Raw genomic sequence first — 11,943 nt, 5'->3', positions numbered from 1 at the left:
CATTGCTCCTTTTGCCTAGTTTATTTATTTTCTGTTGTTTGACCATAAAAAACAATGTATTGGAGGGAATGATGCAAAATTATTTTAACAACTAATTTTTTAAAAAGTGGCCATGTTTAGGCTTATTTAGAGCCCCGCCAATATAGATCTTAGAATGACAGGCCTGCATAAGCATCAAGCAAAATAAACATTTCAGATCAATAAAGAGGCAGATATCATTATCCTAAGGTAAATTTATTACACATTTTTAAATAAATATTTCCATCATTAAAATTATTTTTACACATCCTCAAATAAAAATATATTTATATATGTATAAAAACAGACAGACAAAATGCAACAAAGGACAAAGGCTTTCCTACAGTTCTTACAATGCATTTACACACCTTGAATTTACGGTTTAAATCATGGTAGGAAACATGTGATTATCAAAATGTAGCTGCCACAAATATATACGGATTTAAAGCTCTGTTTGCTTTAAGTGTGTTTATCTCAAGAACGTTCCAGAACCAAGAACCGGAGAGATTACTCAGATGAACTGGGTGTCTTATCACTGGGTGGTCGAGAGGTGCCCTGGCTGTATGTGTAACTGAATACAGCCTTCTCTTGTCAGTGCATTCTCTCAGGCCCTTCAAGTCCCCATGAGCAGCAATATGAAGAGTATAAAATACTCTGAAACTGTCAAAACAAAATGAAACAAAACCAAAAAAGAGAGATGGTAAAGTCCACACACTGCTAAAATGTCAGCTCCAACATCTGACATTATTCTCAAGTCATGTGCTTCGTTTTCCTAAGATCTTACACAGGTCGGTACCAAAAGTCTTGAGTAGAAAAATAGATTTCTTTTTTAATGTTCCCCCCCCCCCCCCCACCAAAGAATGTGTTTTTCTTTCATTCTAAAAACATTATTAAAAAAAAAACTAAATGTTAGGTATATTAATGCTCGGTACAAAAAGTGTTGGGAGTCCATGAGAAGATTCTGTTCAGTTATTTGAGATGGTGTTTTCTTTTTCTCTTACTCCCTGTCTCTCTCCATTCCCCTGTTTCTCTCTTCAGCGCTCTCCTGAGTAACGGGTGCGTTTAGTCCGTCTGTTGAAAGGGTAATTGATGAAATCAAAAGGTCTGTGCTCTGCAATGTGATGTCCTTTGGGCAGTCGCTTCATGAAGTGGACTTCCCGTTGATGTTGCCTGGTTTTTGAGCCCTTGCGGGGTCTTCCTTTCCGTGTGAACGCCATGTACCAGCCCTCATACTTTACATTCTGGAGAGCCGTGTAGTTATTCTCCAGCACTATCTCTGTGAAAATACAGTCTTTCCCCTGACCATTTCTCTGGAAAAAAAAAAGAAATACAGTAGGCTCAAAAATATTGTTGTTTAAGTCAAAGCAGGTAATATAAAAATATAGCTCTGAAATTCTATTGAAAGATATTTGCAGAAGCCTGTCCCAGTTTCTATGTGAAGTTTCCCCACATGCGCACAGCATATGCTTAAGTCATTATAGTTCAAGATCAAGAGAGCGAGAAATGACAGCAGTAACCAATGACTTTCCCCCTTTGGTAAACACCAATGCAGATTCATCCTCTGAGATGAATAGTTTCTTCCACCTTGGGTTGCTCACAGGTCAACATTTTGAGGTTTGTTATTATAGTGGAAAATATTTTTATAGATGCTTTAAGTTTACATTCTTATTAGTCATAGAAACCTGACCACAATCCTGATTATAACATTGCATTTATCAACATGTAATATATAAATTAAAATTACAGTGTCCATCAATCAACTACTCATTATCAGTAACATCGATGTCTTCTTAATGTATGCTCAAACTGAATGCTAATGACAGGTAATGAACATTCACTTAAGGATGCACATATCTCAGAAACGGCATGTTCTTCATCCCATACCAACACAGCCTACTGAGTTTAACCTGCCAAATGTAAAACACGTCAATTCCTTAATGGGACAAACCAAAAATGCAAACCCATCTTCAAACTTTATAAAAGGCCATTAAAAATAAACCCTATATCCAACACAAAATAAATTGCTCATATATCCAACAATAAAATAAAATTAAAAAAAAAAGACAAACAAACAAACAAATTAAAAAAACCCTCGCTCTCATGCAGTCTGTCGTTGGGCGGCCAATATGTCAGATAGCATAAGATCAGGGGTGCCAAGCAGATGGTCCACCTGGCAGGGTGCTGGGAGGTGGGGGCTGAGTCTCCATCCCACTTTATTACCATTCACAGCAAGAAAGAGGCACAAATCCACCCTGGAACAAGAGTGCCCAGCTAAAAAAGGAGGAAAGATCCTATTCCTTACACTCCATATCCCATACTGCAACTGGAGCAAACTGGAGCATTTACCAGACAAAAGGAGAATGTGTCCATGGAAGCTTTATATTTACTTACAACTTAACTGGATGTTGTGTTTTTAGTATCATAATACGTCATGATGAACCGTAGAAGAGGTGTATTCTGCATGACAGAATGTATACAGTCTCTACATACAAATCGCATCTTATGTTTCCTTTTCAGCCCACAACTACACAACTATTTAATCTAAAGCTGCTGATGTTGATATTTGTCACAAATGGGTCCTGAAATGAGAATGCTGACAAGTTTTCTTCAGAATGTTTTTTCTTACCTTGCCAATCAGTTTCCCTCTTCTGTTCATGCAAATGTAGAGTCCTGTTTCTGCTCCTTTAATTCGTACTCGACTGCCAAAGGTGTCTGTCTCGACGATGAGCTTTGCTGTGAAAGAAAAGACAGGTTTGTGTCAGAACCTATGGTGAAAGAATACGTAGATAACACTGTAAACTACATTCAAAAATCAAATTAGTAAAAATATTTTAATTGGTTTGGGTCAACATCTTATGCAAGGTGTTTTAATGTTAGCATAGATTCAATATATACACAAAGATTCTATGTACACACACAGATTCTACATGTACACACAGATACTATATACATACACACAGACATTCACATTGTCATAGGAAAGACCTGGAGGGTCTATTTCTGTGGATTTATGCAAGCCTATATTCTTTCAAAATAATAAAAATAGAAAGACTTCATCATTTTTGACAAATAAAGATGCTGTCATGGAAAGGTTATTGAGGCTATTAAAATATATATAGTGTATGCACATTGCAGTAATTTTTATCATGTGATTAGACAACCATTTTTCAAATTCAAAATATGAAATTTCATACAACTGAAATTAAATGCTCACTGCAATGTAAAAGCAACTAATAGCAATGAATAGGCTATTCAGAATTCCAAAGACAAATAACATGGGATAAATGTGATATATAAATGCTGTTCACTACGTCCTTAATTTGCACACATTTTTTTTTTTTTCTGTAAAAATGTCCTAATCTAAATAACTGCTATAGTCCAGTATATCTACACATGTTTCCGGGAAGGTTTCTACAAAAGTTACCCTTCCATGACACATGCTCTTCATGCCAAGAATTAGCACTTGCAGCCCTCTTTGACTTAGCTCCCATGCTCTCAGTGATGGTAAAGAGTTACGGTTCAAATGGAGGGGGTCAGATAACCTGCTGGTAGAGAGCCTAACCACAAGCCCAGAGCTGCAGTCAGGCTTTGGCCCAAACTAACAACCCTGCTGTCTCTGCAACATGCTCAGGTGACATGGATGTCACCAGTGCCATGCAGGGCCAGAGCCAGCCTTCCTGAAATACCTCAACAGGACTAGTAATTACAAGGCTTTCTGATGTGCTCAAGCCACATATGAGAAAGCTGGAACTGGAGTCAAGCCAAGACTAAATATACCAGACACTGAAGATGCAATGGAAACTTTTTTCCTAGTCTACATAACTGGAACTATATAAAATAAGTAAAGCTATGCAAAAGAAATTAAGAAGTGTAAACTAAAAAATTAAGATATGTAAATTTCTTAAATAAAAAAGTCTTCTATTTAAAAAAAACCATGAAATCTCAGTGAATGTTTTAGTTTGAGGTGTGATTTAAAACATCTATTTGTGTTCAGGATTATATAATTTTAGGAACAAAACGAGATATGGACATGGTCAAAATAAGTGTTTGGTTACCGCTTGTTTCCACAGCAATATTAAGATTAATACAGAATGTCCGTAGAATTCACACACAGAGGAGGCAATTGGGCTCACATATTTTCATTGTAGAGTTGGTTAAAAAAAAGACGGGACATTATTCAGGAAATGTTCAGGAGGCTGGAGTAAGATGAGTTCTAATGGTTCTTCCAGACATACGCGACTCTCTGGAGAGTCACCTTTAGAACAATCTAGAATCCATTTAACATTTTTACACTAAAAAAAAACCTTATACAGCTCACCAAATGCCCAAGTTCTTCCATCATCTTACGCCGAAGCCAAGTAGGTAAGATGAAGGAATCACTAGAAGCATTAGACCGAGTGTATGTATGTATGTATGTATGAATCTATATATGTATGCATGTAGGCCTACGTACGTATGTATGTATGTATGTAAATACTTACAAAAATACCAAATCATCGATTCAGCGACTTATCATGAATATATTCTTACCATGAACGTCACCATCTTCGGCCATGGCGTTGATTTTTTTGTTGGCCAAGACTTGAACATGCTTGCCACTGGTTCGGCTGTAAAGCTGGTAGGTCCGAATAAGTCTACGGCTGACCCGGTCCGTCACCCTACTTTGCTCATTCACATGCTGTGTAAAATTAGGCGGGGACTGAATGGTTACCTGTCAGAAATTAAGTACGACATAATCAATACCTGCAGAACTACCTCACTGGTCGTTGACATAAGCCTATAAATTACGCGAACATTAAAATAATTAAATGTAGTAGCCACACGCCATTTATTTGGCTACATGAAATGTATAATCTAATGCGTTGGCGTTTTGGATATTCCTCCACATTAACAAAAAAGAAAGCCACAAACTGAACATGTAGCTTCGGAACGCAGAATCGAATTAAACTGTGAAAAGTAAAGTTGATCGAGCTAATTCCATGCCAGTTTTGCAAAAGGCGTTGATGATTGTAGGGGGGGATGTGTCCTATCTTTGCTATTTTTCATCTGAAACAGAATCATGTCATGTCTGACCTTCTTGTTTTTAATCCATGACATTGTTAACTTCTCGTGGGACCCCGAGTGCGCATTATAACCGTGCTTCGTCTGCGCTTGCACGGTAGGTCGCGTTCGCCTGCTACCTGCCAGGTTGCGAGGCATTCTGCATGCGGCGCGAGCTCGCTCCTCGCCCACTGTGATACCCATCTGATGAGATATCACTAACGGAATCTTTCCGTTTTTCTTTACTTTCGCAGCTTAACCCACACATGTCCAGGGTCATGTTCATATCCAGCACTGGACACTTTACCTCCAAAGTCTATACTGGCATAACTTTTTTCCACATTGAGAATATGCGTAAGACTACATGTGCTATAATTTGTGTCATGTACTATAATTGTGTTTGTCTAATTCCTGTAATCTCATTCATTAATATGGCATCAGGACACCAAAATACTGAAATGAATCCATAATATATATAGTATAGTAATATATATTTTTTGCAATAAGATGTAAATTGTACACATACCTGAGCATAGTAGCAAAACGCAAAGAGATGAAGAAATCTGGAAAAGACAGAATCTGACATTAATAATATGAAATAACCAAATAGAAGCAATAACGCGAGAATGGACAGACTATATACTCACAGATAACTTAATCGTGATGGAATGAATCTCATTGTTGATTGAGGGGACGGGCCTCAAAGATAAAATTCAGTAGACCAAATTAGCGTCTGATTTAGAGAGATAACAACTTGGGTCTTCCAGGAGAATTGTGTAAGGTCCTCTCCACGAAAGGCTATTTGTGGACATCCAAAGTATGGACCACAAGGCGATGATCGGTTCAGCATAAAATCTGCTCAGCAGCAGTAAAATGTCCAGGAAATACTACGGAAAGCGTTGCTTTTACACACCGCTTTGACAGAAAACTATGACCCAAGACACAAGTAATTTTCTTCCTATTTTCTTCTTTATATGAAACAGTTAAGTGCACTTAATGCAAAAAAAAACCCAACCAAAAAACAAACAAACAAAAAAACAAACAAAACAGTCCGTAAAGCATGAGCTTTCCAAGTTAAAGAGCACGTATATTACTACAGGCTATTTATCAAAGGAAAATAACTTAAACAAGAAAAAGCCAAATCATGTTGTCCATAAAAGTGACAGCAAATCGCCGCTATCTGTGGTCCAGCGTAGATAGTTCCGACGGGGAATCCTTTGACGTTTTCTTCCAGGCGTGTCCTCTTGATAATTTGGTCTGGGTCCTGTGGTGGACTGATTCCGTTTGGATGTCAGTGAGCAGAAGCAGAACGGTGCATCCTGTACCGTGATGATTTCTCAGGAACAGTGCTGTTGTAGTGCCTCGTCTCTCTTATCCCCTCCTCTTCGCCCATCGCCAGTCTCCAATGTCAACCCCGTTCGCGCTTACAGCCTTGGTTAAAATGGTAGGTTGGTCCTGGTGGAGCAAGCCCCTTTTCAACAGAACAAAAGCGACCCCCCTCCCCCTGAATTTAAAATATACTTCACCTGAGTTGAGAATAAACACTAACAGGAGTCTTAGGTGCAGAGCGCGCAATGGGATTTCTGCGCCAGTAAACTTAATTGTAATATATTGAAAACGCTCTGTCTTCACATGGCAGCGTTAGATGATGTTCAAGCCATACACCGAATATTTCCTCCCTTATTGCTGGGACTTTAAACTCATTTTGCCTAAATTAACTGACAGTTCGAACATCAAACCTACACAAACTTTAGCTCAGCTTTTCAATAACCAAGGGGCAAGTTAACTTTGTTAATTCGGAACCCAGCGCTGAAACTAAGGCTATTGTTCAGTGTCACAGACCACAGAACTCGTTCACTAAAGATTTGTGTATTGTTAAAGAGAAGTGAGAGACATTAAAAGGATTACAGACGATTAGCGTTTTTGAAACAGCACCTTTCTTTTCTCCTTGAAGAATGACACATTTCTTTTTCTATAACGCTGTTGGTCTTAATCTTATCCTTGCAAAAATGAATGTTGATTATAGTGCTTAGACTACCTTTTGTCCCTGTTGTAAATAATTTAAATGATTACATGTATATGTTAAAAGTTAACCTATTTCGTCTTTATTTTGAATAACCATAAATATTCCACTTCACCTTCTGTTTGTTAATGGTTCGTCATTAATTAGGACACGTCCAACGATTTAAAGCTTTTTTAGGTATTCATTTCGGTAAATAGCCAACACCCGAGAGTCAGAAAAACAAGAATTGTTGAAGATAAAGTGTTAATTAATTGCAAGTCAATCTTTTTTTTAGCAAGAGTTTTTCTGAATTTCGGTGTGTAAATGTCTTGCAGGCCAAAACGTCCATAGTTAAAAATCTAATAAAAATACATTACTTTTCGTCTATATCAACATTGTAAACTAAAACATTGAGTGAAAAGTTGAAAGATAATAGAGTGCTGTCAGCTTCTAAAGAGAGTGAGCAGCTTCTAAAGAGAGTGAGCAGCTTCGGTACGCATATGCAGGATAATAAAAGATACGCGTTTTAATCGCTACAAACCATACTTCGTTAGTACCACAAGGGGGCGCCACCTCAAGACAATGTGTCATATGCCGTTTCACATATAACAGCAGCTAAAAAGGAGAAATCTTTGTGTCTTTGGTACTTTGGTGTCTGAATGGCTAAATAACCGAGTGCGTGAGGAAGCCAGTAGGGTCAAAGACACAGATCCCCTCTCTGGTTTTCTAGTGGAAACTCTCAGATGGCAATTGACAAAGGCAAGCAGAGAGAAGGGCCCACACACGCATGCTTCTCCTCTTCCTCTGCTTCGTTCTTTGGAGAACCATTTTTTCCTCCCCTTCCCCCTTCCTCTTTTTTGATGTACGCATCTTGTTTTGTGTTGAAGTGGCCCAGTATTAATGGCCCATTAAAGTCAACAGTCTGACTCCATGGCTGAGCACTTCTGCATGGCGAGGCCTGGGCTCCCCATTAACCTCACATCCAGCTCTCAGTCGCTCACTGCCTAACCAGCAGCAAGATGACTAACATGGGAATGAGCCATTGCTGCTTAGCCTACTGGTCAGAGGGACAGTCCCATTATACAGATGGGAACACTGGGAGGTATGTGTGAGTTTGCATAAGTACCCTGTCCTCCTCAGATTTTGACCAGCATCACAATACATGAACTGTATCATGTAGCTTCTGTTTTGTGTACAGTATCATGTAAGGTGATTACAAAATGAAGCACAGAAATATGATTTACTTGGCCTTGTGACATACCAATAACCAAGGTCCTTTATTAGGTTTTTATGTATAACAACAGGAAGAACAACAACAAACTGATGGAATGCTTCTATTTCCTTTACATAGTATTACCTAATTATGACTAAGAGAAATATCCCACTGTGATATGTATGTCTTGTGCACGGATATACGCATATTATACATGTCATCATGTAGATTGAGTAAACTCATATATAGGTTTATTGATCAGTATTCCATGAGGGTTAAATTAGATATATTGATGTGTGCATGTGTGTGTGTGTGTGTGTGTGTGTGTGTGTGTGAAAGAGAGAGAGAGCGAGAGAGAGATAGAGAGAGAGAGAGAGAAAGTGTGTGTGACTGCCCAGAATGACACTCCAGACAAGCACATATCTTTCATGACAGTGTTGACAACCATGTCTGATGAAGGCAAGGTGTTACCTTGCATGTGAATTCTGAATAGCTGAAATATTCGTTTTAATGTAATTAGACTACACATTGAAAGCAATTTTGATCCCAGAATAATTGATTTTGTTTCTGAATATTTATGAACATTTTAAAAACATTCCAAACACAGTGTGGTTTGCAGACTGCACAGTATTTTCTTCAAAATTCTTTTTCAGTGAAAAAATAAAGTGTAAGAAGGAGGCATGTATGTATTTGATGTTTTTCATTTAGAGACAAACTAAGTCAAGTTTTATCTTTTGCAGTCACTTATGCTGATGTTAAAGGCATAGTGCCACATGCTGTCTTACAGAGACTAGAATGAGGGCCAGAGAGAGAGAGAAGTCAGAAAAGCCGAATACAACTGGAGAGAATCAGATTTGCTGCTGAAGCAAAGAAAGAAGATGGAGTGATATTTTTTTTAGAAAGACAGGGTGCTAAGGGAGAAAAGAGAGAAAAGGAGGGGGCAGGGCCAGAGGAGGACCCCTGCAGCGGTCGAGATGGATGTCCATGCTCCTGGGGTTAAGAGAAGGGCAGGCAGGCCCTGTGCCTGGCTGCAGGGAGCAGCCTACCTGCTGTTTGCCTCTGGGGCCTGATGGCTCTTCCAGAGAGCTCTGACTGCAGCGCAGGAGGGGCCCAGGGGCAGAGGAGAGGCTCCCGGTCCTGGAGCGCCGCGCCCGTCAATCCAGCCGCTTTCAGCCACGTCAGTGATGACGCTGCACGCCCCCGTCACCCAGCGCCTTGCTGTGGTGACGTCCGTCAGACCCACTTACAGTCAGCAACATCGGCGGCCTTGCTGAGCAGAGCAAGAGAGCCAGCAAGACAAAACGCACCCCAGGGAATGGGACTCATTTGAGTTCCAATGCTACACCGTGCTGACTGAGGAGCTGTGTCATTGTTCTCACTTTTAAAGTGTCCTTTCAGAGGGCCTCAGGGTGATGGACAGGCGTCACAGCAACACACACTAGCAGAACAAACCAAGAGTGAGGGACATGTTAATTGGAGGGAGGGAAGGAAATGGATAAACAAACACACTAATGGTGAGGAACCACGACAGCGGAGCTGCAGATTAGTACAGAATGCAAAGAATGTGATTGGCCCAATTGAAGCAAATGATCTTCAAAGTGAAGTCATAGTGATTTGATTTCATGGAGCCATTCACATCTGCTTATGTGAGTGAGGGGGTTTGAGTCTGTGGGAGTTAAAGCACAAATACACAAACATGGCATCTGTAACCCTTCAGTGACTCTCAGTGACTCATTAGGTTATCATTTTTTAATGGAAGGTCTTTGAAGAAATCACATAAAGGTGATAGAGACTTAAGTTGTGTTACAGTTCATTTCCTTAAAGAGGGGTAGGAATAGCATTTCAGTTTCCTTAATGATGTATAAAGATGAATTCTTGTTGAATTCTTGGTATCCTGTCTGAGGTTGGTTCCCACCTTGTGCCCTCAGCTGCCGTGATAGACTCCGGCCCTTCGTAAACCTGAATTGGATTAAGAAGTTTGGAAGATGAATGAATGAATGAATTCCTGTTGAGAGAAAGCTTTACTAATCTCAAGAAAAGCAGGATTTCCATCCATCAGCCCTCACCTGGTTAGTACTTCACACACTTTTAAAAACACAATCATGTAATAAAAGCTGTGAAATCGTTTGGCCACCCCATTAACTAACAGGCATTTTCCTTGTTATTCCTCTGTAGCGAGAGCTCTAGAGGAACACTCTTCTGGAAGCACAGAGCTTGTTAAGTAAGTGCCTCCTAAAATATTTATCCATATGGAGGAAGGTCTTTACCTGGCATCTGCTTATGAAAATCTCTGGCTGCAGATACAGTAACTTATTCCCATACTCAAGTCAGTGGTGTTTTCATAGCCCCACTGGGTTCACCAAAATATACCCTTTTTCATTGAACATATGTTGGTAATACATATACCATATGAACATGTTGAACAATATGGTTTTAGCATCTAGCATTCTTCCACTGATGAAAGGTTCTTTAACCCCCTTATACTGCTGGGGCTCTAGCTCCACAGTTGCAACACAGGCTTCAGATAAATTTACCCAGATTATTGTACTTGTATTGTAATCTGGAATCATCATATAAACAGTTTGGGGGGGATCATTTTTACTGTTATGAGGCTTTACAAGCAGGTCGCCTTTTTCCACTTTTCTACTTTTTCTACTTTTCTCCGTGTGGTCTGAGGCACAGAATGAACAGAATAAGATTAATTGAAATGTCCAGTCATGTGTCTTCTTGCTGCTGCTGTTATGAACTGTGTGGAGGAGCAGTGCATTTGGAGGTGGGGTGGGTGTTCCGCTTCTCACACCACCTGACGTGGGCCTGGCGGCTGTGCTCAATCAGACAGGCTGAAGCTGCCGGCTCCTGGGTGGTAACCTAAAGACCAGCGTCATGCCCTCCTTAAGAGCCTTCATCGGCAGGGGGCTGAAGGCCAGCGGTTAGCCAAAGATCAGGTCAGACCTACCACCTGACACATGCACACCACACACATGCACACACATGCACACGCTCGCAACCAATATACCACTGTAATGCGAATTCACCCACCTGGTTTCGGTATAAGAGTTTCTCATGTTTTCTTAGGTCTGATAAGTTGCAACCTGTAAACCTTTGATTTACTATGTCAGTAGTTCTCCAGAGCTAAAGAGAATGCAAGCAGATCTTAGGCAAGGCAGGCATTTTTGACTTTGTGGCCCCAGTGGGTGTGGGAATTTACATGTATTAAATATAACTGCAGGCTGATGTGACTTAATATGTATGCCAGAAGCATTTTTCTTCAGGATTAGTGCTTGATGATGTCCTGGTTATGCTCAGCCAAAACTGAGGAGGAAAGGGGCCGAGAATAAAAGTAGCTATGACAATCAGCCCACTAGCCCAGACCTCCCTGTCCCACACCCCCCTCTCAGCCTAAGGCAGGGCTAGGCTCTGCATATCACTGTTTCATTATTTTTCACACGCCTCATGCTTGGGGTCTGGGGTCCATTTGCGAGACTGTTGTATTGGACCCCCTCCAAGTGTTGCCCCTGTTCTCAGTGCATTAGCCATTCACATTCCCCAGGCACCTTCTACTCTGCCTGTCCTTCTCCTTTTGGCTGCTTTTTACGTCTTTGCTCTGCTAATACAATAAACCTACATGATCGGTAGTGCACGCACACACACACACACACACACACACACA

The 11,943-nt window shown here is 40.2% G+C and overlaps 1 protein-coding gene across 2 annotated transcripts; it reads right to left on the bottom strand.

The window, feature by feature from the left end:
• Positions 1-215: 215 nt before the first annotated feature.
• Positions 216-6,469, bottom strand: fgf8a (fibroblast growth factor 8a). Of its 2 annotated transcripts, none has more exons than XM_027022953.3 (5): positions 5,706-6,469; positions 5,585-5,621; positions 4,549-4,729; positions 2,645-2,751; positions 216-1,328 (listed from the first exon to the last, which is right to left on the bottom strand). In XM_027022953.3, the coding sequence occupies exons 1-5, from the start codon at positions 5,735-5,737 to the stop codon at positions 1,053-1,055; spliced, it is 633 nt and encodes a 210-aa protein (XP_026878754.1). In that variant the 5' UTR covers positions 5,738-6,469; the 3' UTR covers positions 216-1,052. The 2 variants fall into 2 exon arrangements, with proteins under 2 accessions (XP_026878754.1, XP_081580531.1); XM_081724405.1 differs by having other exon boundaries at positions 4,549-4,696.
• Between the last annotated feature and the right edge of the window lie 5,474 nt (positions 6,470-11,943).

The sequence above is a fragment of the Electrophorus electricus genome, chromosome 12 (assembly GCF_041902795.1).
Source record: "Electrophorus electricus isolate QZ-2024a chromosome 12, ASM4190279v1, whole genome shotgun sequence".
Lineage (NCBI taxonomy): Eukaryota > Metazoa > Chordata > Actinopteri > Gymnotiformes > Gymnotidae > Electrophorus > Electrophorus electricus.
This window is presented reverse-complemented; position numbering and strand designations above follow the sequence as displayed.

Bases quoted from the DNA above. Each gene is read 5' to 3' on its own strand.
- fgf8a (XM_027022953.3), bottom strand. From the start codon at position 5,737: ATGAGATTCATTCCATCACGATTAAGTTATCT. The intron at 4,730-5,584 runs GTATGTGTACAA...AATTTCTGACAG, and splicing joins CGTTTTGCTACTATGCTCAG to GTAACCATTCAGTCCCCGCC. The intron at 1,329-2,644 runs GTAAGAAAAAAC...TTTTTTTTCCAG, and splicing joins GAGGGAAACTGATTGGCAAG to AGAAATGGTCAGGGGAAAGA.